A 23,881-nucleotide genomic window follows, 5' to 3' on the forward strand; every position below is an offset into this window, starting at 1 on the left:
CGACATAACCAAGTGGCGGGCATAGTGTACAGGAACATCTGTGCAGAATATGGACTGGAAGCCCCGAGATCAGAGTGGGGAAAACCCCCAAAAGTGGTGGAGAATGACCGAGCTAAGATCCTGTGGGACTTCCAGATCCAGACAGACAAGATGGTGATGGAGAACCAACCGGACATTGTGGTGGTGGATAAACAACAGAGGAAAGTCGTTGTGGTGGATGTAGCAATACCAAGTGACTCCAACATCAGGAAAAAGGAGCATGAGAAATTGGAGAAGTACCAGGGTCTCAGGGAGGAACTGGAAAAGACCTGGAAGGTGAAGACCACAGTGGTGCCTGTGGTCATCGGGGCCCTCGGGGCAGTCACCCCCAAACTGGAGCAGTGGCTACAACAGATCCCAGGAACAACATCAGAGAAATTACAGAAAATCCAAGAGCTCCAATTAAAACCTGACTTTGATTTTTTGCTGCTAAATGTTGATAAAAGAAAAGTAAAACAAACAAACAAACAAACAAACATATAAAATAAGTCAAATAAAACAAACTAAAATTGTAAAAAAAAAATTACAAATATTTTTCATTCAGATATAGAAGTGATTACCTGTCAGTTTGAAATAAACTGAATGAATTACTTATTCAGATTTAAAAAGTTAAACATTTTTTGGCTAATTTACATATAATCATAAAAATGATAATAAATTTGAATCTATCTATAAAAACGACCTCTAGATGGCGACTTTGCTGCATCTGTGGCCGTTTTTATTAGTTTAATTTACTAATGTGACCAAAATAATGCGGCCGGGGAGACCTAAAAGTGCTGACATGTATATGAAACATATTTTTTTGTAAATGAACTCGTTAAAATTAAATTACTGTATTCAGAACATTACCAGTTGTATGTTATAGTATATAAACCCAATGTTGTCTTTTTTAAAATAACTTTTATGATGACAGAATCTAAATAAAATATAAAATGTGTTTAAAGTAATATATCTATATTTTTTAGAACGATAACTGACCATACATCAAGTATCAAGCAAGAACACTCATATTTGTTTGTAACGGTTGGGCGGAACTAAATAAAACAATCCATGTTTCCGACCGGACATCCGCTAATTTCTTTTTCTTTGCTGGATAAAGATAGCTTTCCCAGAGTTAATTTTAACGGAGTGAACGGTGTTTTTTAAAACAAACACTACTCGATTCAAGACACCGATCACATCTAGTGTATGTACAAAGCCATTTGTTCCTAAGCTGATATCTTAAAACCGTTTTTCGGTCTAGAATATGAGCCGGTTAGCCTAGGCTAACCAATGCTAAACTAGTATTATGTTAATTTCTATAAACTCCAACATTTAGTTTCACCGCCAGCTTTAGCGGTTCATAAAACGTTCCGATGTTTATTGAAATGATTTAATGAATAATAGAAATCATAGAACCCTTCAAAATAAAAACGAGTTTAAACGCATTCGAAATACGTTTAGCATCATGCTAACAGGTTCATTTCTGTTGGTCAGCTGTGAGTTTCTCTGAGTTACGAGCTAAACTAAAAGCAATCAACACAATAATAATGGATTATTTGTGTGTTCCGTTTTAACCCAGTGGAGGTCCATATGTGCCACAAATCAACGGATATATAAGTCATTAAAATATAACTTAAATGCGTCCATTAATGAATACATTTTAAATAATAAATAACTAATAGGGATTTTTTTTGGTCTCCCAAAATGCAAAGTAAAGTTAAGGAAAAATGTTGTTACTAGAAATATAAATTCAATACAGGACTACACATCTTAATGTGTTCCCTTATGCTTGAAATTATCTGTATTTTAGAGTAGGGGTGAAGCATATGGGTTTTTTCACAGGTAAACCACATTTCTTGATCAAAATTTCCCCACACACAAACCGATAAAGCATAAATATTTTACAGTTCAGTTTGTCTGATTAACAAATTGTTTAGGAAGTTAAAAGAAGTTTATGAAAATACAAGGGATGGAAAACAATATACAGAATGAGTTTTATTGATGGTAATATGACATCTTTGTGTTTCAGTCACATGTTTACTGACCCTTAATTTACATCTGTGCTTCAGTTTTGGCTCTCATCTTATATTTTGACAGTTAAAGTCAACATATTTAATTTGAGTTATTCACCACCGGCTCCTTTGTTGTGAGGAAGTAAATATTTGCCCAAGGATTTCAGTAGTTGACTAAAGTCTGTCATCAATAACAGTTAAATACATTTTACTGTGACAAGGCATTGAAGTTGGCAAAGCACTGGAGCCACATGCCAGAGTTTAAATTAACCAACTGAAGTTGACAATGTTCAAGTTAAATCTATTAAAGTAAGTCAAGTTTTTGTTTGTAGTTCATGTTAGTCTGGATTTTAACTAATAATAATCTTGAAAAGAGCTTAAAAAACTTTGGTTAAACTTAATTAAATTATTTTAATCATTGTAAAATGTGTTCTTATTGTTTGTTTCAAATCAGAAAAGCAGATATGATTAGGAGAGGACATGATGCATAAACTCAAGCTGTGAACTTCTTGGTTCTAAGAATAATCCAGGCAGCTCAGGTCTGATCCTCCTGACTTTGTCCCTCTGCTCTGAAGGAAAGTCTGATTAGGAATTTCACGCTTTGGTTTTCACTGAGGAGCTGAGCTTCAAAGCTGCTGAAATCCCGATAGGTGGTGATAATCTGCTCCGGTTGTTATCCTGTTCCAACGTGACAGGCTCAATCTTAGTTGAATAATAATTAAAGTCTCCGGTACGTTTATTTCCCTCCCCAGGTGAATGGCCCGTCTTCTGCCTGATCTCGCCTCCTTCCTGTCCTCGGTTCTGCCCCGCGGCTTCGCGTTGGGCCCTTCGCTGCTGCGTGAAGGCAGCGTGGGGCTTTGGTGGGTCGGTGGCCCGCTGGAGGCCGGAGCCCCGCTGGGGACGGAGGGCGACGCACAGCGGGCCCCCAGGACGCGTTCAGACCCGCTGAGCAGCTCCTCTGAAAACGGCCAATCAGGAGCTGCTTGTTCTGAGGATGAGCAGGTGAAGCTTCCTCCTCAAACATATTCAAACTGTTTCTGTCACTCAGAAATTAGCTTCAGTTGCTAATTTACTGAATTATTAAAATATCTTAAACGTTTAGTTGACGTTTTGTTTCAGGTGGAAATAAACAGTTGAATTTATTTACTCGTTTACATTTACGTGAGTAACTGTTGTAAAAAAATTTACTTCTAGGAGTATTTTTATTACTTTAATTATATTATGAAGCATTTCTCTGTTTTGGTCTCAAGTAGCTTCTTTTTTGAAGGATAATTTTCTTTACAGAGACTTAATTCATTTCATTTGTTGTTTCTGTTATTTTGTTTATTAATTTGTATATCAATCAATCAATCAATCAATAAAGTGTATTTGTGTAGCATATTTGAGCAACAAGGCATTTCAAAGTGCTTTACATGATAAAAACTCAAAAATAAAAAGTCTATTTTATAATTAACAACTTCTATGACAATTTATTGTCCAGAAAACTTTATCTTGGCAAAGTCTTATAATTATAAGAAATTTATAATAATGAAAGATAAAGGGGTAGCATGTAGAAATTAAATAGGGGGGGTCCTAGGACAGAGCCTTGTGGTTCCCCAGAGGTGATTTCTGCCCATTCTGATGAGAATTTACCTATTAAAACAAAGAAAATCATGTTCTCTTGGTAAAGTTTGAACCATTTAAGCACTGGAGCAGAGAGTCCTATCTATATGTACGCTGCATTAAGTGTCTCTTGATCCAAATACTGTCACTAATCCTGATAGTTTGACAGATTCTGCAGTAAATGTCCATAGATTAAAACCACCAGACGTGTCAGTGGTGGTTCTGTGAAGGAGCTGCTGAAAGGAGCCACTTTCCTCTGACGGATGAAGCTGGAGTTTTTACCCCTCTCCTTGAAATTTCCCTCATTCTTCAATTAATAGCCTCTGTTTCTAAACTCTGAAATCTTTGTATCTGCAGCTGACGCCCATTAAGCTGCATCACATGAAGAGATTCGGTTTCATTCAGAGCTCCTTTCATGGATGCAATCCTTCACAGATCTTCCTCATAGTGAGCATATTTTAAGGCCTATAAATAAGAGAAGTAGTGAACACTCTGTATCAAAGATGCTGGTTATTGTCTGCCTGTTAAATGGCCTGAATCCTCCATGTCTGAGTGACTTCGAGACATCAGCTACTGTCAGCCTTGAAGTTCTTCATAATGGCGTCTCGGTCTGGTGCTGGCTTGCAGAAGGAACGAACGAACTGAGAATCACCGCGCTCAATTAATCTCTGACCCCGTGGGAAGATAACGAAATTGTCCTTGTAATTTTCACCAAATGCTCTGCTGAGAAATGTACGAAGAGACGCAGCAGTGATATGTTTTCAGAGAGGCGCTATTCAAAGCACAAACGATGTGGACAGAAATTACTGCTGGTTATATTTATACTGATGCCTAATAGTCAGTATAGGTGTGAAAAGTCATTTAAGAGATTAAACGTACCAGATTTAATGTAGCAAAAGGAACATTTTTGCTACATTTTTTGCTTTGGGTCACTTTCTAAGGAAAATAATAAATGATTCTCATGGTTTGAAATCTGTTTGATTAAACTGCTGGATTTTGGTTTTAGTTGAAGTTTGAAGTAAAATGCATGGACTAATTTTTCTGCATCTCAGCTGACATCTAATTCTGGCAAGGTTGGTTCTAGAAACCGGTTTAGGATTGGATTCATGGTGTTTGATCCACTCTAATCCTACTCCAGTTTGTTTGCCTAGAAAGTCTGGTTTGTTTGTGGAGGTGTGAATGCGCAATCAAACTCTGGTCCGCATACAAACCTCGGTCTTGATTTGGTTGAAGTGAACTCTGGTGCTGTTTGAATGCATATGTGAACACCAACCGGACCGGGAACCACTCCAAAAGCAGGAAGCAGGCAGTTTCTTTCAGTGGTTCTGGGTACAGCGCCCCCACAGGTGAGGAGGGGAACAGGTTTTCTCAAAAGGTTTGACTCAATGCAGTGAGAAAGAAAACAAAGCAGCTAAAAATGTTGCCACTGTGTCCCCTGAACCAAGTTTTCTGAACTCTTAAGAACACGTCCTGGTCATTATCTGTAGAAATTCCCCTTCAGAGTAAGTATTTACTAAAAGAGATCTTTGTGGTCTGAATAACTTTTTGGGTAAATACAGCAGAGTATCATCAGCATATTGAGTAATTTTATTCAGTTTTGTCTAATAGTTGGCAAGGGCAAAGCATGTAAAACGATCTGGTCGGAGCATAAATAATAATAAATAATCATCTGTGTTGTGTTTACAGGCACTGATGGGAGGATCAACCACTCAGGAAGCTCCTGCACAAAGAGCCACATGGTTCCAGTAAGTCCACACAATAATACAGTTTCAACTCAGCTAAGTGATGCAGATTCTACTGAGAGCAAATGGTGAATGTAAAACAATTTTATTTTCTACCTACTTGGTGTCATATTTGTTGATTGTTACCAGAGATGCACCGATTCAATATGAATATCTGTATATTTAAAACAATGTAGATCTGGTATCAGTGGCAATAAGAGCAGATCTAATCAGTCTAATTCTATGCTTTGTGCTCTGAGCGACATTATGCTTAATTATTTATTTTACATTATATTTAGAATTCATAATTACATTTCTGAACCATTTGAAAGGTTTGTTACAGTTTATTTATGCATGTTTGACCAAAGTCTTTGTTTTAATTATTGCACCGACTGGACAAATTAAAGTTTAGTTGTTTTACATGTTTGATCAAGCTTGTGAAGCTGCTGGTGCGTTTAAGTGAGCTGTATTAGTGCAGAGATACCAATTTCTGTGTCAAAAAAACAACAACATGTGTTTAAAAAAACAACAGCTGTTTTTCTGAACCGGGTCGGTATCGGCTGATACTGGGCCTCCAATATCGGCGTTGAAAGTGGAAAAAAAGTGGATCGGTTCTTCTCTGATTGTTACTCCTGTCAAAGCTAACCCTAAACCTTTTGGCTCTAATTTGTTTCTCTTGAACCCCAGAATAGTGGCGACTCAACGCTTTGGCTCAGCGTTTCAGCTTGAGCTTTTTTGATGCTTCTGTTCACTTCAGACTCCAGATTTTAATTTCTAAGAATGACACATTGTGTCACTGCTGCAGTCTTCATATCATCTGAGGCGCCCTGATTAAAATCTGCCCCAGTTCTCTTCCCCACAGAGTCTAATGGGGAGCAATATAATGCACCACCATGTTCCTGTGATGAGCCACTTAGAGACATAAAATAAATATTTATCCTGATATCCATACAGCCTGCTCTTCCCATGCCATCAGCGGCCTCCTGCTGCGTTTCATTCCACGGATGCTTTGACGCAATCTGAGCTGCATTCAGTTTGTCACCGTTTGTTTTTCCCTCAGCTTTGCCTGCCAGGCGCGATGCAGGGCCCAGCAGAACGTGGCGGTGCGGTGCGCCTGCGGAGGGGTGTGTGACGACGCGTGTGTGGGTGTGTGTGTGCGTGCGTGTCAGGACATCCATCCGGGAACGGAGCTGCTGGTGTTCGATGAGGCGCCGGGAAAAGGTCAACCAGGCGAGTCCAGCGATTTCACAGCTGATTTATAACCCCGACTGGGCCTGGAACGGCTACACATTTTGCCGGACGATAAATTGTTCCAGAATTTATTGTGATTAATAACAATATTGTTGTTTTGAGACCATTTTCAAGAAGTGATGCTGATTGCAGAGTAATAATTCTTACAACAGATTCTCAATAAATAAACTTTACATTCTAAAGAACATTCAACACTGGAACTGTTTTAAATATCCAAAATAAATAAAAACTACAAAAACAACAAATAAATTAAGTATCAAGTCTTTGTAAAAAATAAAAATGTCCTTAAAAAGAAGAAGATAGTTGAGACCAAAGCAGCAGATTGAAGAGTTTTACCATCCATTCTTTGGTAGAACGAGAAAAACAATAAATCATGCACATGGAAATTATTATTTTTAACTTAATTGTTTTATTAATTAAATTAAAAACGATTAAATTAAGTTTTAGGTCAATCAGTCAGTTTGTCCTGGACTCGTTTATCATGAGATGAATAAAAGTTTTTCATTCCTTCACATTACCGCTCTGCGTTTGTATCCATGGGCCAGAAAGTTGCTCCGTTTTCGTTATAAATATGTACAAATCTTTCCGTTAATTAAAAAAAATAAAAATAAAAAAAGTTAAACTGCAGCGTTTCCATTAAATAAGACATGAAGTTAAAAACATGCAGAATAACTTTGTTCACACGGTGAGTCGTTTAAAATAATGGCAGCGACGAATGTAAACACATTAAATATATTATTGTTGTCTGTCGCAATAAGCAATAAATCAATTAATAATGTGATAGATTAAAACAAGCACAGTTATTTCCTTTTATGTTATTTATTGTTTTTCTCTTTTCTCTCTTTTACCAAAAACTGGACGACTAAAGTCTTCAGTCTGCTGCTTTGGTCTCAACTAAACTTTATTTTGAAGGACAGTTTTGTTTACAGAGACTTCATTGTGTTTGTTGTTTATTTATTTTGGGTGTTTAAGATGTTCCAGCGTTAAATGTTTATTAGAATTGAAAGTTTATTAATCTTTGCGGTGTATTACCTGAAAATCACCTCAAAACAACAAAATTATAATTTATCGTAAAAAAAAAAAGTTTTTATCATGACAGACTTTTTCTGTGAGAAATATTTATGATTAAAGTCTTTTGTGTACGCAGAGTGAGCTGTACTTCATATTTTTAAATGATGTATTTGGTTTTAAAGAGAAACATTTAAAGTTGACCATCTGGTCGCTTCGCTTCTGAAGTTGTTTCAGTAAAGTTTTTAGTGCATTTTCAATCTTTAACACCCTCAAAAAATTAATTCACACAGAGATTTTCAACACGGGCTGCACAGTGGCGCAGTTGGTAGAGCTGTTGCCTTGCAGCAAGAAGGTTCTGGGTTCGATTCCCGGCCCCGGTCTTTCTGCATGGAGTCTCCATGTTCTCCCTGTGCATGGTGGGTTTTCTCCGGTTACTCCGGTTTCCTCCCACAGTCCAAAAACATGACTGTCAGGTTAATTGGCCTCTCCAAATTGCCCCTAGGTGTGAGTGTGTGTGCATGGTTGTGTGTCCTGTGTGTCTCTGTGTTGCCCTGCGACAGACTGGCGACCTGTCCAGGTGACCCCACCTCTCGCCCGGCACGTTAGCTGGAGAGGAACCAGCAACCCTCCTGACCCCATTAAGGGACAAGGGTGTCAAGAAAATGGATGGATGGATTTTCAACATCACTGGATGCTCAATGATAGAAATATTAACATTTAAAATCAGTTTGCTAGTCAGCAGGATTAAACCCGAAGATGAAATCTGGTGATAAACGATAGTCAGAAGGAATAATATGATTATCAGATGAATGAAAACTCAAGCAAGAGAACAAAACCATTAGGGCGCGTTTGTCATGTTAGAATTGGACGCTCTCCAGCTCTGATAATCCTTTATTGTTTCTGCTTGGCGGAGCTTTTAAGTGCTGCAATTGATGCGCCGATGAGGAGGAAGAGCCCTGCAGCAGCGCGCAGTGGATGTCTTATTAAACCGCCGTCCCTCTCGTAACACGCTGATTCAGACAGATTGGGACTGTAGATCTGAAAAGTGTCTTTAAAAACAATTAGAAATACTAAATTAAAGACAAGAAGATAGGCGGCGGATGGCTGCAGGGAAGTCATGTTGGATTTGAAGAGAGAGAAGAAAAGTGGAGGGAATAATAATAATAACCTGGTGATGAAATGAGCTTTGAAATGATGAAAGAATGAAAAGAAGAAATGAAACTGAATGCAAACATTAGAAATCCGTTCTTAATACATCTGCATACAAAATAAACATTTTATTAGATGAGAGGGTTGAAACATAATTTAATTCACAGAAGCAATAAGTTTTCCTAATTAACCAATTATTAAACTAGCAGTTTAATAAGTTAATTGGCGGGTCTGTTTGTTGTTTTGGCAGGAAAATCACCAGGAAGAAATGAATAAAATGTCCCCTGCAAAAGTATTCAGACCCGCTGAAATCATTTTGTTACGTTACAGCCATAAACATTAATCTGTTTTATTGTGATGTTGTATTGCAGACAACAAGAGGTGAGATGAAGTAAAATAACTTTTAGTTTTGAACTCCACAAATCTGACCTTTATGGATAAACATGTGGAAGATGGTTTCCTACTCACAGGAAACAAAAATGTACTTTTTAACCTGCAGTGGAATCTGAATACAAGTTTAATATTAAAAACAGTTTTTATGTGGCCTTGATTCTCTTCCATACATTTTGACGTTTCTCAGTGGATTCACCTGTTTCAAAAATGTCAGTAAAAGTGCCAAAAACACTGCTAATACACAGCGTTATGCTGCAACGAAACCTTTGCACCTTTCTCCCTGCAATACATTGGATTCGCTGCTCCGTCTTCACTGATGTAGCAGAAAATCAGACGTAGAACAACAAAGAAAACAGCCTGAAGCTGCAAAGAGCGGAGCGTCCTTGAAAAACGAGGAGGAGGAAAATATGTCCTTGAGACTTTCATTCATTTTTAATTTGTCAGAATTGGTTAGGAGTCTCAGGGCTGCACAGTGGTGCAGTAGGTAGAGCTGTTGCCTGGCAGGAAGAAGGTTCTGGGTTCGATTCCCGGTCTTTCTGCATGGAGTCTCCATGTTCTCCCTGTGCATGGTGGGTTTTCTCCGGTTTCCTCCCACAGTCCAAAAACATGACTGTCAGGTTAATTGGTCTCTCCAAATTGCCCCTAGGTGTGAGTGTGTGTGTGCATGGTTGTGTGTCCTGTGTGTCTCTGTGTTGCCCTGCGACAGACTGGTGACCTGTCCAGGTGACCTGTCCAGGTGACCCCGCCTCTCGCCCAGTACACTAGCTGGAGAGGCAGCAGCACCTCCTGACCCCACTGAGGGACAAGGGTGTTAGAAAATGGATGGGTGGGTTAGGAGTCTCCTAGTGAGGAAATGTCCTGTTGGAACAGGAAGCTGGTCTTCAAAATGAGAAACGTTTGACAATGGAAATCAGTGAATTATTTAATAGATCTTGCAGAAATATTAAAAAAATAATTACAGCTCATATAAAGTGTTGACTCATTTATACAATGTACAATAGTTAACCATTTCAGTTATGAGTATGTTGCTCCTACATGGCTTCTCCTTATAAAACCTGACTTCTGTTCAGCTTTTATGACAGTTAATGTGAATTTAAATTGTTCTTTAACTGAGCAAAGAAAAAACTTTGGAGTCTTAAGACTCAGTCAAGTTTTGAATATCTGGCGTTTATATCAGTCCTGCTAGAAAAATTCAATTAAACGGTTAAAAATGTGTTGGTTTGAATTCAAAGCAATCTGAAAAGAATCTGTATTTCTGCATGTTTTCTGCATATTTTCCTTGTATCAATCAAGTTCAATGAAGTTTATTTATATTGCACATTTCAGTAACAATGCAGGTCAAAGTGCTTTACATCAGTAAAACATAGAAAAAGCGTCAGAAACTCATAATCACCTGTTGTGAAACCAGTAACAGGCAGTACATTTTGTCGAGAGCCTTCGTCAAATCATCAATACATTTCATATATCCTGATCAATGTTTCAGTTATTATTAATCAAAATCAACTGCAACCAGGTGGGTTTTAGTCCAGATTTAAAGGAACTCAGTGTTTCACCTGTTTTGCATTTTCCTAGAAGTTTGTTCCAGATTTGTGGTGCATAGAAGCTGAATGCTGCTTCTCTGTGTTTGGTTCTGGTTCTGGATCCAGAGCAGAACCAGAACCAGAACCTGAGAAGGTTGATTCATCAACAGCAGATCTATAATGTATTTTGTTGCTAAGCTGTTCAGTGAACAGAAGTATTTTAAAGTCTATTCTCTGTAAAATGTTTTGTAAATGACTAATGTCTTGTTTGTTGGATAGATACGAATCTGAAGCAGGATCCAGAGAGCAACAAAATAAAGACTCTGGGAGAGGAAAAGCTCAAAGAGAAGAAGAAAACTCTGCAGGATGAGGAAGAGCATCGCAGACGGACCCCCAGTGTCATCAATCCTCGTCCTTCCCCTCAGAGGAGGACGAGGAAGAGGAAAACCGTCCCATGTGAGCCGAACTCAGACCGTGAGAAAGAGCAGGACAGGTTGACAGACAAACCAAACCTTCCTGTTCCTCCACCCGTTCGCTCCAGCTCCCGTCTGGCTGCTAAACCGCGGCGGTTTCACTGCATGTCCGCCGGATCCAAGCGCCATCCTGCGTCCGACTCATCCAAACCGACCAAGGGACAAAGCAAAGACTCGGCCGAGGCGCCCGAGGTTTCCTCGGCCGCCGGGTGGCAGCCAGAGGTCAGAGAGAGACGGTACCGGTGCTCCAGCTGCGGGAAAAGGTTCTACCAGCTCGGTCACCTCCGGAAGCACCAGTTCAGCCACACAGATGAGAAACCCTTCCGCTGTCGAGACTGTGGGAAAAACTATACCTCATCGGAAAGTTTCAGAGCCCATCAGGTAACAGACACAGAAATTATGTCTGTTTTATTCGTAAGTTTAAATGAAACTTAAGGAAAATTAGATTTAGCTTCCTGCTGCTTTGAAGCAAAAGAAAACAAAACCGACATCACTCCGCTGTGTTAAATTAACACCCCGTCATTTGTTTACACAAATGTTATATTTTCCTGTATTTCTCATTTGATTGTTTTTTGTTCTCTTGCCATTTGCTTAATAAAGTTTCTTTAAATAAAGTCAAACAGGAATGTAAGGAGTGAAAATGGACAAGGCAGCTCTACCAGTAATAAAAGACTGGATGAAATATGTGATTCTGAAAGAAAACAATCTATAGTTTTCCTCTACAGTAGTTTTCCTCTGGATGATTCTCTGTTGTCGTGTTGGAGAACAGAAGAGGTGCTAAGACAAGTGATTTGTTTCTAGTTGAGTCACAGAGGCGAGCGGCCATTTTCCTGTCCTCACTGTGAAAAGACGTACGGCCTGAAGCGGGACCTGAAGGAGCACCTGGTCCTGCACACCGGAGAGAAACCCTACACCTGTGAGAACTGTGGGAAATCCTTCGCACGACGGCCCTCACTGCGCGTCCACCGCCTGCTGCACTGCAGCAGGAAGGTCTACATGCTGTCGCCGAAGGTAGCACCAATCAGGATGGTTTCACCTGCTGCATTTCCATCACAAATATGCACAAACCTTTGTCTATATTCTGCTAATGCAATTTCTTTATTGTATTATTATTTAGTTCAATTAAATAAGAAATCAATTTAAAATCACGTGAATTAAAATAATTAAATATCATGACAGCTGCACATTGTCTAACAAAAAGACATAATCCTGCTACTGTCTTCTTCATCGTTTCCACCAGAAACATCCAACTGTTGATCATGTGACTCGTGTGATGCGAAAAAGTGTTTTCATTGCAGCTTTGTGTCTCCAGTGGAAAAACCACCAAAAACTAGAGAAAATTTTTTTTTCATTTTAGATAATTTATTTTTGCAATTTGAATTTGTGAAATCCTACGGATACATTTAAAAGCAGCTACTGACGCCTCTCCTGTTCTGTTCAAATTAATTTGAATCCCAGCTTGTTTGTTCCCAACCCAACCAGCCTCCTGACCCATTTTGTCTCCTCTCTCCCAGGTGCAGTGCTCCGTCTGCTCCAAGCAGCTGGCCAACCCCAGTTCCCTGAGGAACCACATGAAGCTGCACACCGGGGAGAAGCCGCACATCTGCCAGCACTGCGGGAAGCGCTTCAGTCAGAAAGGTAACGCCGGCTGCGCAGGTGTGATGCTGCAGCTGCGGTCGGCTCTGATCGCCTCCGTGTCTCTGATGTCTGGGCCGGATAAAAGCTCTGAACGAGGAGAAACCAACCATTTGATGAAAAACACTGAAAAACATTCAAATAGTTAATGTTTGATTTAGATACAAGATTTCACAGACAGGAAATGTTTCTGATTAATAAAGTTCCGGGTCTGGAAAAGTACAGTAAGAAACCAGATTAACTACAAACAACATCCGTCCGTCCGTTTTAAAGTAGTTTTGTACAATAGGATATTTCTTTAATTAAAATCTATTTTCCACTGATCAAGCAGCTTTTTGTTGAAGGCTGTAGATGTTTGTTTTTTGATGAGCAGACAGCAGCGCTGAGACTTTCCTGGAATAATGTGTGTGTAATTAGCTGCTGACCTCCACATGCACCTCATTTTAACGTGTGATGAATCATCCCAGCTCATTTTCTGTCCGATCAGAACAATTGAACTGATAAGTCTAGACAGTCAGCTCCTTTTTAAAAACCCCCTCACAAAGGTGTGATAATTTCTGCTCTCAGCTCTTAACTCACAGAAATAGTTTTTTTTTTTAAAAAGAACGACTTGGCAGATATTCTTAGCCTTCAGTGCAGATATTTGTTGACCTCCTGACTCTTCTCTGCCTGAATTATTGCTGGATTTTCGCTCCTTTTTTTTTTTTTTATGTTAAACAAGAGAAGCAAAAGGAGGACATGATTGAGGTTACCAAGTGACGTTGCCATGGAGACCGAAGGACTCTTTGGAAAAGAAATGCTTTTAGTGTGAAATCTGATTTCTCGCTTGGAGATGGATTAGTGAAGGTTTGTTTTGGTGCCAAATTAGCGACTTTACTGATTTCTCTGATGGTTTTCTAAATTTTCTGGTGACCTTTTAAATTAGGCAGCCAAACTTAACTACCATAAATATGGGAGACTTTATCACAATGCTGTTGTAGATGGAAAAAAGGAGTAAAATTCCGAGATAAAAGTCAGAAATTTCCGGGGCTTTTACTAGAAAATTTCTGATTTTTTTTCTCTGAAATTTTTGAATTTTTAAATTCAGAGATTAAAAAAATAGTGTTGAATTGGGAGCGTTTTTACTCAAAAAGATCAGGGCCAAATTCACAAAGAATCCTAGCCAAAAGTTACTGCTAGTGACAATTCCTAAAATTTCTGAAATTCTAAGATTTTTCTTAGAAAATGTTCAATTAAACTTTAATTTAGTTTTAAATTTTTATATATATATTTTTGCCCACAAGATCTCTGTTGTTGATAATTTTGGCTCATGTTACAAGAAGTTTGGACATCCCTGCTTTATCCGGATTCAGTTATCATCAAGTGGAAACTTGGACCAAACAGTTTTTACTTTTTTAGTTTCAGAGGAAACTTCCTGCCGTCTCCCGTCCATCATGGAGACAGCACTGATTACTGGTTTTTTGGAGGCTAATTTGTTTCACATTGTTGGACAGATGCCTCTTCATTCCTGCCTTCCTGTCTGTCGGCCTCAGGGAACCTGGAGAGCCATCTGAGGGTTCACAGCGGGGAGAAACCGTTCCACTGCCCTGAGTGCCTGCAGACTTTCACTCAGAAGTCGGATCTCCAGCGTCACATGTTCACCCACACTGAGGGAGGGTTTCTTTGTAGCTACTGTGGGAAATCTCTGAGGGACCCCCACAGTCTGAGGTACCACGAGCGGCTGCACACCGGAGAGAGACCCCATCGCTGCTCAATCTGTGGCAAAGGTGAAGATGTCACTCTGAACACGATCAAACAAATTCTGCATGCAGACAAAAATCATCTCATATCTTCTTCCTTGTTTTTCTGAGGCCAGATTGATTTTCCTTCCTCTTTCAGAAAGAACAGTTTTTTTATTTTTTTATTCTGGTTGTCATGACTCCAAACTAAAAGTAAAGAGAGTTTCAAGCTTTTGAAAAAAATAAGAGATTTCCAACAGAAGCTAAAAAACGATCCACATTGTTGCTGTAGCTTCATTGTTGAGGTGAATATTGATTATCAGCAGGAATCTTTGAAGATCTAGGAGTTTAAGATGACATGAATCCAGCAAAAGAACATTTAAATGTGACTATCAGACGCCTCTGATGAATTTAAACCTTCAGTTAATGTTCATCCTGCATCCATCATCTGTTTCCACCCAGCCTGAAACACAGCAGCCAGGAGGATGAATAGTTTTGAGCTCAACTGCATTTCAGTTTTAATACTGAGGATTAACAGTGGATTAACACACTCCTGCTAATCTGCTAATCCATTAACAGCAAAACTAATTTATCGTTTAGCGCTTTTGCTAACTTTGCTAACATTTGTCGCGCTTAGCTTCCCTGCAATATTTTTAAAAATCCAAAAGCTAATTTACATCATTGCACCGTTCCAGACAGTGGTGGGCACATTTCTGCTAATCCACTAATAGCAGCCATTTTTTGTGTAGCGCTTTTGCTAACTTTGAAAAAGAACACTTAGCTCCCCCAAATAATTTTTTTCCAGATAAATGCTAAACCACAAGTTTACTTGATTGTTTTGTAAACTTTCAGTTGAATAAAGTTCAACATCTGTCTTGAAGTTTTGGTTATCGGCATTTATGTTCATGCTCTTATTTTGAAGTGATTGTTTACGCAGCAGTTCCGCTTCCTCTCCCTGTGGTTTATTTTTAATTTTTTTCAAATTGCACGCCACACTTTCCAGATTTTTCTTTGTAAAAAAAAAAGTTAAAACCACGAATCATTCTTAAGACAACGCTGTAGTTCAATCACATAACCAATAAAATACGATGAAGATTGTGGTTGAAACGTGACGAAATGTACTCAGTGGCGCCCTCTGCAGGTTGTTCTGTGTCATTTAGATTAGTTTTATTACCAAACCATTTGTTTTTGGTTTTCATGACTGCAGGCCTCAGGTTGACGTTTGCACACAGACAACTAGATTTATAAGCACAAAAATATTGTGCTTATAAAAAATGTGTGAAAAGAAAACATGTGAACGACCTTCAGAAAGTTTGCAGCACTACTGATCAGCACTGATTTAGCGTAAAATACAAAGAAATTAGATGCAACTTGAAACTTCCTCACTGTTATTTATTGTAAAGATGTTATGTAGTCTATATCTTAGAGCTTTCAGAGACATTTGCATACATTTTATACCTCAAATTTGTCCTTTCATCACGGAGTTAGAGGAGTTTCAGGGCGGAAAAACTGCAGCTGAGGCGAAGCAGCGATACATGAGTTGATGATAAAGCCAGTTGGGGGCGTGAAGCACAAACCGGCACAATTCCCCGACCTCTTCCTCCTCCAAGCAAGCGCAGCCGTTTATCTCGCCCAGCAGGCTGCAGACGCTCTGTCCTGCATGCATGATTGGAAAGCACAAGCTGCTGATGACGCCGCACATGTTCACAGATTCTGTTCATCAAACGGTCATCAGTAAAAGAAAAACTTGTCTGCTGACTTCACTGGTTTCATTAACAATAAAGTCGGAAGCAAACAAGATATTTTCTGCCTAACGTGCAGAAAAAGCTGGAGAAAATAGATATTTCTGGTCGACTGTGGAGAAATATATATATTTGCTTTTCTTTCCCTCATACGTGCGTTTTTGTCAGTGACGATATCAAGCAATCAAATAAGAATATTGTCCTGTTCAGTATTAGCTGCTGTAGCTAGTAAAAGAAATAAATGGATGAGAAAATGCTTGTAGAGAACAAATCAGTTCCTTTTTTAATAAGATTTTATTACTTAAATACTGGGCTGCGCAGTGGCGCAGTTGGTAGAGATGTTGCCTTGCAGCAAGGAGGTTCTGGGTTCGATTCCCGGTCTTTCTGCATGGAGTCTACATGTTCTCCCTGTGCATGGTGGGCTTTCTCCAGGTACTCCGGTTTCCTCCCACAGTCCAGAAACATGACTGTTAGGTTAATTGGCCTCTCCAAATTGGTGTGAGTGTGTGTGTGCATGGTTGTGTGTCTCTGTGTTGCTCTGCGACAGACTGGCGACCTGTCCAGGTGACCCCTCCCCTCACCCGGCACGTTAGCTGGAGAGGAACCAGCACCTCCTGACCCCACTGAGGGACCAGGGTGCAAAGAAGATGGATGGATACTAAATGATTCAAACAGCAATTTTAGTCTCAAGCTTGAGGTTTAAAAAAAACTTTTCAAGTGCAGAAAACATGAGAAATAACATATTAAACATTTAAAAATTATTAAGGCATTGAGGAATTAGTAAACATTGTCTTTTATATTAAACTAAATTTATTAAGATTAGGTTAGACTAACCAGTTAATCAGTTAATCAAATATTAAAATAATTGTTAGTTGTGGTTCTACATGGCAACAACTTTTTCACCCCACTGCGTTTGTTTCCTCCTCAGGCTACACCATGGCGACCAAACTGAGGAGACACATGAGGTCTTCCCACCTGAAGGAGAAACCGTACAGTTGCTCCTGCGGCGCCTCGTACACCTTGAAGCAGAGTCTGCTTCGGCACGAGGCTCAGCACCGGCCCAAGACAGAGGAACCGAGCAAAGCAGGTCCAGAGGAACCGGTGGCTTCGGGCTGCGGCCACCTGAAACCGGCCCGAGGAAGACCGAGGAAGACTGGGCTTCATCTGGAGACCAGAGGAAAGGATGAGGCACGGGAAAAAGATGAGAACATGGTGAAAACATCAGAGGCTGCAGGCGACGTCCAGCACACCGTCATTTACGTCCACACAGACGAGCTGCCTGCAGGGACGCAGCCGGAGCTGGTGGAGGTGGTGCTGCCTGACGGCGCGGAGCAATGCATTCTGGTCCAGGGGCAGCAGCAGCTGGGGGAGCTGCTGATCCTGCAGGAGCCGGACGGACTCTGCAGCGTGGCGGAGACCGTGGAGATAGACACGGTTTAACCCGAAGCCGACGATCAATCAGGTGATTGATTAATGAGATCCACCTTCCATCAGCCGACCTCGTCTGCATTTAAACTCGCTTATTAGGGAAAATTGTCTTTGAACAACCTTCGTACAACAGATGTGAATGAATTAAAGCCGATTAACTGCTGATAATTCTCAAAAATACTCACAGTTTTCATTAGCCAATGGAACCATCCATTTTCTTTACACCCTTGTCCCTCAGTGGGGTCAGGAGGTGCTGGTGCCTCCAGCTAACATTCTGGGCGAGAGGCGGGGTCACCTGGACAGGTCGCCAGTCTGTCGCAGGGCAACACAGAGACACACAGGACAAACAACCACACACACTCACACCTAGGGAGAATTTGGAGAGGCCAATTAACCTGACAGTCATGTTTTTAGACTGTGGGAGGAAACCGGACAGAACCCAGAGAAAACCCACCATGCACAGGGAGAACATGCAAACCTCATGCAGAAAGACTGGGACCGGGAATCGAACCCAGAACCTTCTTGCTGCAAGGCAACAGCTCTACCAACTGCTCCACTGTGCAGTTCCCAACAAAACCAATAAAAAACAATTTGCTTTCCTGGACTGAGTCTGAAAACGGGTCTTTATGTTTGTAAAGGTTGCAAAGTGTTTTAAAACATCAGACAGTCAACAATTAATAAACCAGCAAAAAACTTTACATGTCGTCAAGTTATCAAATTAATCAATATACATCAAATATATTGATCAGTGTTCCAGTTATTATGAATCACAGGAACTCTATCAGGTGGGGTTTTAGCCTTGATTTCAGCCGGTGTTTCGACTGTTTTGCAGTTTTCTGGAAGTTTGTTCCAGATTAATGGAGCATATCTTGATATTTCCGGGAATCTTTTAATCCTGGAAATGTAGTTCAGGTGGTAAAAGGTCGACTTTGTAGATGAATTTATGTGTTTCTGGAGGTTTAGGTCTGAGTTTTAAAACTTTTATATGTAATTTATTTCTAACTGAAACAAAGTCAGAAGTCCAAACATTTTGTCAGATGTGCCAAATAATAAAAATAGAACATTTTTATTACTTTTAATAATACTTATGTCTATTTTTAACAACAAAACCAGGATTTGGGTGACTGTTTCTTTTTAAAACAATAGTTGTGTTTTGTTGTGGTTTTTATTATTTTATTAATAAAATGCAAATTTCAGTGAACTCTCATCTAAAAGATTATGAAAATTTGTCAAAAAGAGCTAAATGCATGATTATCAATAGATAAAAACTTTTCGTTGTTTCCAAGACTTTTACGTTTTTGTTCATAGATGTTTTCCATCCAATCAGACTGAGTTTGATCTAGTTTGCAAAGAGGAAAAGAATAAAAGCTTCAGTCTGTAGATGTTTGAAGGAGGTGGAGACAAAGTTCAACTGGGCTGAACATAAATATTTGTATAAAATAAAATAAAAATACTCAGACATTTGTGGTTTCATTGTAAAAACTTGGCAGTGAATAGTTTCAATGCTGTATGTTTGGTTTGTTTTTAAATAAACCTTTAATTGCTTTATGTAGCTCTCAGAAACTTTCTGTCAAAAATAAACGGGCCTAAAATAAATGTAAAAAGACATCAGTTCACATCTCCTCACCTCCGAAAAGCCAAGCAGATGAAAATCTTTTATCAGATGTAAATTACACAACTTCTGCATCAAAGTCTTTTCTGTAAATGTGGAAACGGCTCGTCGTGATCTGCAGCCTCTTCCTGCTGCACTACGACAAACACTCAGAGAAATCTCTCCAGCCTGAAGGACTCCTGACTGCAGGGAGAAACCTGTAATTAAATGCCAGTCTCGTTCAGGAGGACCTTGTTTCCAACTGCAATGGATTTCATGTGTTGCATAATAAAGAGTCCAGCGAGTGTTATTCCTGTTGCACAAAAACGCGTGAGTAGGAGTTGAGAAAAGAATCGCTCAAGGATATTGTTCTTTGAAAATAAAACAAGAAATGGAAATCAAAAGAAGATGCACACATTGGGTCTCTGTCGGGTTTCAAGGCATTCGCCGTGTAATTCTGGTTTCTCTGTTTGGAGACTGAAGCTGCAACTCATCTCTCCAGTTTCGGCTCTCGCGGGAAATATCGTCAGTAAAACTAAGCAGCAGCCAGGCAGAACGTAAAATCATTAAAAGGATCATTTCAATTCAAGCCGTTCTGGAACCAACTAATAGAAAACTGCAAAACAGCTGAAACACAGAGTTCCTTTAAATCAGTGGTCCCCAAGCTACGGCCCGTGGGCCAGATCCGGCCCGCCGCCACATTTGATCTGGCCCCCTGAACAATACCAGAGAGCATTCAGATTTTTTTTCATATTCATATTTTCCGGTTTATATGGGGATTTTTCTTCAACCACCAGGGGGCTCTTTAGCAGGAGGTGTGTCCTGTAAACTGTGGGTGTTTTGTTTTGCATGGCGCATTGCTGCCATCTGTTGGACTTTTAGGGAACTGCTTGACTTTTATGTTATTTAATCAGTACGGTTGTTTGCTAGCGGTAGAGCAGATGAACACGTGTTTGTTATGAACGCCGCATTCCAGGTTTCCCTCAATGAAATATAAACTAGTCAGTCCCAGTGACCGTTTCACTAACGGTTTTTGCCGTAAATCAGGGTTCTTAAAAAATTGAAATGTATGAATCTAAAATAAAGGCATAACAATGTTTAAATTTGTTTAAAACATATAAGTTGGCCTTTAATTGCAGGTGTTAAATTGCGATGCAGCAGGAGCATCGAATCTTGTTTGTTGTATTTCTATCGTCATTCAGTCAAAACTCTGAACTTGGTGAATTTTCACTCCTGTGAAAACTGGCAGCTGTCGTACATGTTGAGAAATTTCTTCCTCTCTGTGTTGAATAATTCACTTCCACCAGTTTGGATCTGGCCTTTTAGCAGCGATTCATGTACAAGTGTGTCAAATCCTGCCAACAACGCCAACATCTCTCAGGGGAAAGAAACAAACTTTTTGTTTGAGCTGAAAATGCAAGTTTGCCTGTTTATTTGTTTTTAAAAAAGCATTTTAAGTAGAAATGTCTCTTTCTAACTGTGTCTGAGATGGAGCTCTTGGGTTTTTTGCACGTTGTCTGATGATTTCTTTCTCACAGTTGTGAACAATCTTTAACCTTTTCACCTCCCAGACTGATCAGAAACATTTTTCCGTCGTCTTTCCATCCTGCCATCACAAATGTCTCAGACTTTCCAGCCATGCAATAACGTTTCAGCCTTTAGAGGATGAATGTGAAAAGTTGTATGTCAACAGCAATAATCCAGTGCAGCTCTCATCTAGAAAAAGCTATTCTACAAAACGGCCTTGCTTTTACAGCGGTAACTCCAGCTGTGAGGTTAACAGCTGAATAAAAACTCGTAACCAGTTCTGCATCATCACCTCAGAAAGCAGCCTGACAGAAACCACCGATGGCTGAAGGGCGAATCGTTGGTGCAAAACAAGCAGGTTTCACCGGCTACCAGGTGTCTGACGCACCAGAAAACATTCAGTGTTGTTGTGTTTGTCTAAAGGAAGAAGCATTTCATCCAATCAGGAGGTTTTTAGTCTGATTAGCTCATGGTTCACCTCAACAGAAGGAAATAAAACCCAAAAATATCCTAATTATCACCCTGATTGGGTGATTTACCCACAAAAATTAAATTTTTTCACAAATTACAAAAAATTATAGTTTTATAGTAATCAGTATTTTTGAAATTTATAATGTTTGCTGATGTCAAAATGGTTTAATGTTTTTAATATGGTTGAACTAATATAAACAGTAGAAAAAACTATTAGAAAAAAGTACCTTGACTTTGATAAGTTAAATGAAAAAAATTATATTTTCAGATAGTTGAATCTACAATAACATGAAGTTGCATATAAATGGAGTTGAAAACAAAACAATTATTAAACTAAATTTTTAGGCATAACTTTCACATTGAATATATTAGAAATTTTGCAAAAACAATTGGAATATTGCTTAAAATAAAAGATTTAATAAATGTAAAAAGCTTGACTGTTACATAATTATCCTTTGTTATCCCCTAAATACAAATAAAACAACTATTGAGAGAATAATTAAATTACAAAATAAAGATATTAGGTTTATTAATAAAGTGGAATATGACGTAAAGCACAAATAAAATTTTCCTGACTGAGTCAACTAAAACTTTTTATTCAAGGTGATACTTTAAAATTTAAAAATACTGGAAATAATGTATGAAGCATTGAACAAAGTTTTCCTTCTGGAGTTCAGAAAATATTGAAGATAAGAGAGAATAACATTCATTTTGAACAGCTGATGTTTAGCTTTAAAATCTTAGGAGTTTAGATTTAATGGAAGAATAATTAATTCCGCTTCAACAGTGCAGTGGGCGTTAACAGATTTTTGATGGTTAATTGATTAATTTTCCTTTTATTTCCAAAGTTTTTAACATATTTATCCAACATTTTAGTTAAATAAAATAAACCTTTGCACAGAAAGCAAAGTTTTGCCTCCAGAGTTGCTCTGTAAAAACCTCCTGCGGCTGAAAGCCTTGTGTGGGAGTGGAGGCTGTTAAAGCTGCAAACTAAAAGCTGCAGAGCTTCAAATAGTTGGAGAGCTTCGGTTATTTTCCTCCAATAACCACGCAATCACGTCCTCTCCACAAAGCGGAGGGTCAGTTTGTGAAGGCTGCGGCCGTCACTTTATGCATTTGTAACCACCTGTAATACCTTCATGGAACAAAAGTCCAGAAGAGTCAAGAGGTGTCAGGCTTCACGCCTCGTACTCAGTTTGCCAGCAGAAACATCGTCAGAATGGGACGAGTCCTCCGTTTCTCAGAGGAAATTTGATTCAGGGTTTTAAAGGGGCGTCATGGTTGGCAGCCCTGTTGCTTTTCTGAAAATTAAAGGTTTTACCTTCACTTTTAAATGCATTTTTACTGCAGGTTTTTGAACATTTTTTTCCATTTTTGAGTGTATTTACCATGTTTTCTGCTGATTACTATCAGAAAGACCCAACTGAGTGCAGGTCAGCCAGTGGCAACTCAAATGGGGGACTAAAGAGGGCCGTGGCCCCTCTTGAAAAATGCTGGTCATTCCCAAGAATCATGTTCGGTTCATATCAATCAATCAATCAAATTTTATTTGTATAGCACATTTCAGCAGCAAGGCATTTCAAAGTGCTTCACATAATTAAGATAAAAACAGCATGTGACAGTGCATAAACAGAAAGACAAAGAGAATTTAAAAAAAGAAGTAAAAGAAAGAAAAACATTAAAACCCGCACCCCTTGACTTCAGTTAAACATCTCACACCTCAGAGTTTTAGTTAAAACGCCATTTAACAAGGATTCTCACACCTCAGAGTTTTAGTTAAAACGCCATTTAACAAGGATTCTCACACCCCTAGAAATATATTCGTTTAATTGGGACGCTTTCCGGGGGGGCTTTACATAGACAGTGTGAAAGAGAAATAAAAAGAAGTTAATAACTAGATGAAAAGTAAAGATTAAAAACATCAAAGACATCAAAGTTGTACTCTAATCAATCAATAATTAAAATAAATACAAAGACATACAGAGTAATGTTCTTCAATCAAGACATAAATATAAAACCCAAATAAATACATACATGTGCATGTATAGACACACTGCCTGTCATTGTTTACATACTGAAATTTTGCACATGCACACAACGCATATTATATCATACATCCATTTTATTGAGTAAATGAAACCTGGAGATGTAGGTATTATTAATTTAGCGCAGTGCGCCGCAGCAAAGGGAGGAATACCGCATTGAAGAACAACTCACTTGTATTCTTTTTTCTCGCGCTTTGCGTCGGTTATGCTACACGCAGACTCGTTACCATAGCAACTGACTGACATCAGTTCCACTAACATATCAGGATTCAACACCCTAAAATAACACAAACATTTACCACATAAAGAAAAGAACATTCAGTCCATCACAGTTTTATCTTTTTAGGTTTGATGTTTTATTTTACTATTATTAATTAAGTGGTCGCGGTGGTAGATTAGCTAGCGCTGCTAATAGCCAAGCTAACACAGCGGTGGTTGATTAGCTAATTTAAACCTCTGCTCTACTGACGATCTGTCACAGTTGGTGTGATGGTTATTTTATTTTATTAACTAAACTGAAGCACATCTACATGTTAAGGTTGTCATAGTCAAACTAGCATAAATGATCAAC

At 39.0% G+C, this 23,881-nt stretch overlaps 1 protein-coding gene across 1 annotated transcript; it reads left to right on the forward strand.

Annotated features, from left to right (window-relative positions):
- The first annotated feature begins 1,097 nt into the window (after window positions 1-1,097).
- Window positions 1,098-18,280, forward strand: znf408 (zinc finger protein 408). The gene is made up of 9 exons (XM_008406057.2): window positions 1,098-1,225; window positions 2,786-3,035; window positions 5,322-5,380; window positions 6,417-6,586; window positions 10,960-11,534; window positions 11,955-12,164; window positions 12,668-12,791; window positions 14,321-14,554; window positions 17,177-18,280. Exons 2-9 carry the CDS (start codon window positions 2,790-2,792, stop codon window positions 17,686-17,688), a joined length of 2,130 nt encoding a protein of 709 aa, XP_008404279.1. The 5' UTR covers window positions 1,098-1,225; window positions 2,786-2,789; the 3' UTR covers window positions 17,689-18,280.
- Window positions 18,281-23,881: the final 5,601 nt, after the last annotated feature.

This window comes from Poecilia reticulata, chromosome 3, assembly GCF_904066995.2.
Source record: "Poecilia reticulata chromosome 3, P_reticulata-male-v2, whole genome shotgun sequence".
NCBI classification, from domain to species: domain Eukaryota; kingdom Metazoa; phylum Chordata; class Actinopteri; order Cyprinodontiformes; family Poeciliidae; genus Poecilia; species Poecilia reticulata.